General features: G+C 56.2%; 1 protein-coding gene across 1 annotated transcript; it reads left to right on the top strand.

Moving 5' to 3' along the window:
* The first annotated feature begins 899 nt into the window (after positions 1–899).
* LOC123396728 (protein DETOXIFICATION 49-like) lies at positions 900–2869 on the top strand. Its single transcript, XM_045091580.1, has one exon. It carries the CDS (start codon positions 977–979, stop codon positions 2558–2560), a length of 1584 nt encoding a protein of 527 aa, XP_044947515.1. The 5' UTR covers positions 900–976; the 3' UTR covers positions 2561–2869.
* Positions 2870–3176: the final 307 nt, after the last annotated feature.

Genomic DNA, 3176 nt, shown 5'->3' with positions numbered 1-3176 from the left:
ATCAGTGTGTGGTATCATGCCCTCACAACTCACATAATGAACACCTCTGACGTGTTGGACCAGGGTGAACCTTTTGTTCGAATCCTTGTGAGGTTTCTTGTCCTTAGAACGAACAACTTGATCACCATCTCTTCGTATATAATTTATTTGTTTTTATTTACTTTGCATATTAGGTTTGTATAACATCACACGTTAAATACTTTCATCAAAATAATTCTTTTTAAAATATTAACACATAGATCACCATAACAATATCATTGCATTCATCATTGCGTACGTTTTCACGTCATATAGTTTTGTTATTGTAAATATGCATATTGTTTTCCACAAATTTGATAAAAGTTCGATATCAATCAAAGCTAACATACGGAGTAAATAGAAACAAATTAAAGGGAGCACTCAATTATATGAATTTACCAAGCAGTCAGCTTGGTAGTAAGCTGTATCTACAAAAAATTGCAATCAATAATATGAACTTAATGTAGTAATAAAGTTGTAGATGATTCCCAAAGCAGCAACTTTGCGAATCAGTGATCTCTCCCGCAAGAGACGATCTTGTCACGTGGACCAAATGCTAGATACTGTAGTAGTCAGTGAGCAGAGAGTTTGTGTGATACAGTCCAAATCAGCTTTGAACGCACTGATTTTTTCCACGCCTTTTGTGCGGCGACATTCCAAGCCTTTCACTGAGCACCGCACGTTTGAGTTGATACGAGGACAAGTGCGACTCAGTGTTCATCGTGAACTGCAACCCTTTTCCTAGCTGGATCACTTCCCCCTTCGAATTTTCCAATTTCCCTCCTTGGCCCACAGGAAATTCGATGCACGTCAGGGCGCCCAGCCGTTATATATAGCGTCAACTCCCCCGCAGCAGCCCACATCACCCCCCCCACCAAGCCGGCTGCCTCTCTGCTGCGAACAGATTAACCGGAGGCCCGGCACAAACACTTGGCGCCGCACACCAGCCCGGGCAGCCATGGCCACCTGCCACTGCTCGGAGCCGGCGCAATGCCTCCACCAGGCCTTGCTCGTGCCGGATAGGGCCTACCCCAGGCTGCGGGACCGCAAGACGACCACGGTGCCCGCCGGCGACGGCGTTCTCGCTGAGGTGGCCTCCATCCTCTGCCTCACTGCGCCAATCGTCGGCGCGGGCATCCTCCTCTACCTGCGCTCCCTCGTGTCGATGGTCTTTCTTGGCCGCCTTGGACAGCTCCCGCTCGCCGGCGGCTCCCTCGCGCTCGGCTTCGCCAACATCACCGGCTACTCCGTGCTCTCCGGCCTCGCCGGCGGGATGGACCCCGTCTGCGGCCAGGCCTTTGGCGCCGGCCGGACGGACCTCCTCCGCGCGGCGCTCCGCCGCACCGTCGTGCTGCTCCTCATCGCCTCCGTCCCCATCAGCGTGCTCTGGGTCGCCATGCACCGCGTCCTCGTCGCCACGGGCCAGGACCCCGACATCGCCTCCACGGCGTACGCCTACATCCTCTGCTCCCTCCCCGACCTCGCCGTGCAGTCATTCCTCCACCCGCTCCGCATTTACCTCCGCGCGCAGTCCGTCACGCTCCCCCTCACCTACGCGGCTGCGGCCGCCGTGCTCCTCCACGTGCCCATCAACTTCGTCCTCGTGGACGTCCTCGGTCTCGGCATCCGCGGCGTCGCGCTCGGCGCCGTGTGCACCAACCTGAATTTCCTGCTCTTCCTCGTGGCGTACGTGTGCTTCTTCGGAATGTACGGCCATGACGACGGCGAGACTAAAGCGTCCGCGGCGGCGGCCGAGGACGAGAGCGCCAAGGAGTGGTGGAGCTTGGTGAGGTTGTCCGTGCACAGCTGCATGTCGGTCTGCTTGGAGTGGTGGTGGTACGAGATCATGGTGCTCCTCTGCGGCGTGCTCGCGGACCCAAAGGCAGCCGTGGCGGCCATGGGGGTGCTGATCCAGACCACATCGCTCATATACATCTTCCCGCACTCCCTCAGCTGCGCGGTGTCCACGCGCGTCGGCCACGAGCTCGGCGCCCGCCGGCCAGAGCGTGCGCGCCTCGTGGCGCGCGTCGGGCTCGGTCTGGGCGCGGTGCTAGGCCTGGTGGCATGCGCATTCGCGGTGTCCGTGCGGGGCGTGTGGGCCCGGATGTTCACCGCCGACGATGCCATCCTGCGGCTCACGGCGGCCGCGCTGCCGCTGCTGGGCTTGGCCGAGCTGGGCAATTGTCCGCAGACCACGGGGTGCGGCGTGCTGCGCGGCAGCGCGCGTCCCGAGAAGGCGGCGAGGATCAACGTCTCGGCATTCTATGGCGTGGGCATGCCCGTGGCGCTGCTGCTGGCATTCCGGCCCGGGCGGCTCGACTTCCGCGGGATGTGGGGCGGCATGCTCGCCGCGCAGCTCGTGTGCGCCGCGCTCATGCTGCGCGCCGTGCTGGCGACCGACTGGGAGGAGCAGACGAACCGCGCGCGCGAGCTCACCGGCGGCAATGCCGGCGATGTTGTCGACGGCGACAAGAGAAAGCATGCAGAAGCGGCCAAAGCAGATGCCGACAACTCATCGCTCGTGCTGGCCGACTGTGTGTAGCGGGCGAGGGAGGAGCTAGCATCGATTCTTGGATCATTGAATCCTCGATTGATTCTTTAGCTATAGGATTATTTTTTTCTCTCTAGTTTTTGTAATTTTACTCAACTTTTTTGGGGGATTCCGAGCAATGCAAGCTGCAATCTCCTTACATCTTTGGCTCCTTTCTTCCTCTTTGGATTGAGGGCGTGAAGAGAAGAGCCGAGAGTGTTTACAGCGAAGAGAGTAGCCGGTGTACAAATTAAACGTAAGCCACTGGCCAGCGTTGCCTGCAGATTTGACAGCAATGCAAACAATCTCTTTTATTTTTCCCGTGGTGATCTCTAATAGTAGGTCCTCAATGTGCTGATCTTAGTTATTAATGAATTTCTTTAAATTTGGGATTTTTTAATCATTGACGCAGGATTAAACTTTCATCATCTGGCACGTGCAAAGGGTTGTTATTGTGGTTGTGGGGCAGGAGGAGGAGTTTTTTTTTCTTTCGTGTGAGGAGGAGGTTCATAAGTGTTGTACTGGCCTCTGTCCCAGCTTGTTTATCCTGGTCAAGCTCCCCCGTGTCCCTAACAGCAGAAGCAAGCAAGCCACACCGCTTCTCTGTTGGCGCCTTCTTTACTTAGAA

Source organism: Hordeum vulgare, chromosome 5H (genome assembly GCF_904849725.1).
Source record: "Hordeum vulgare subsp. vulgare chromosome 5H, MorexV3_pseudomolecules_assembly, whole genome shotgun sequence".
NCBI classification, from domain to species: Eukaryota; Viridiplantae; Streptophyta; class Magnoliopsida; order Poales; family Poaceae; genus Hordeum; species Hordeum vulgare.
Note: the sequence above shows the minus strand (reverse complement) of the source record. Positions and strands in the feature narration are given on the sequence as shown.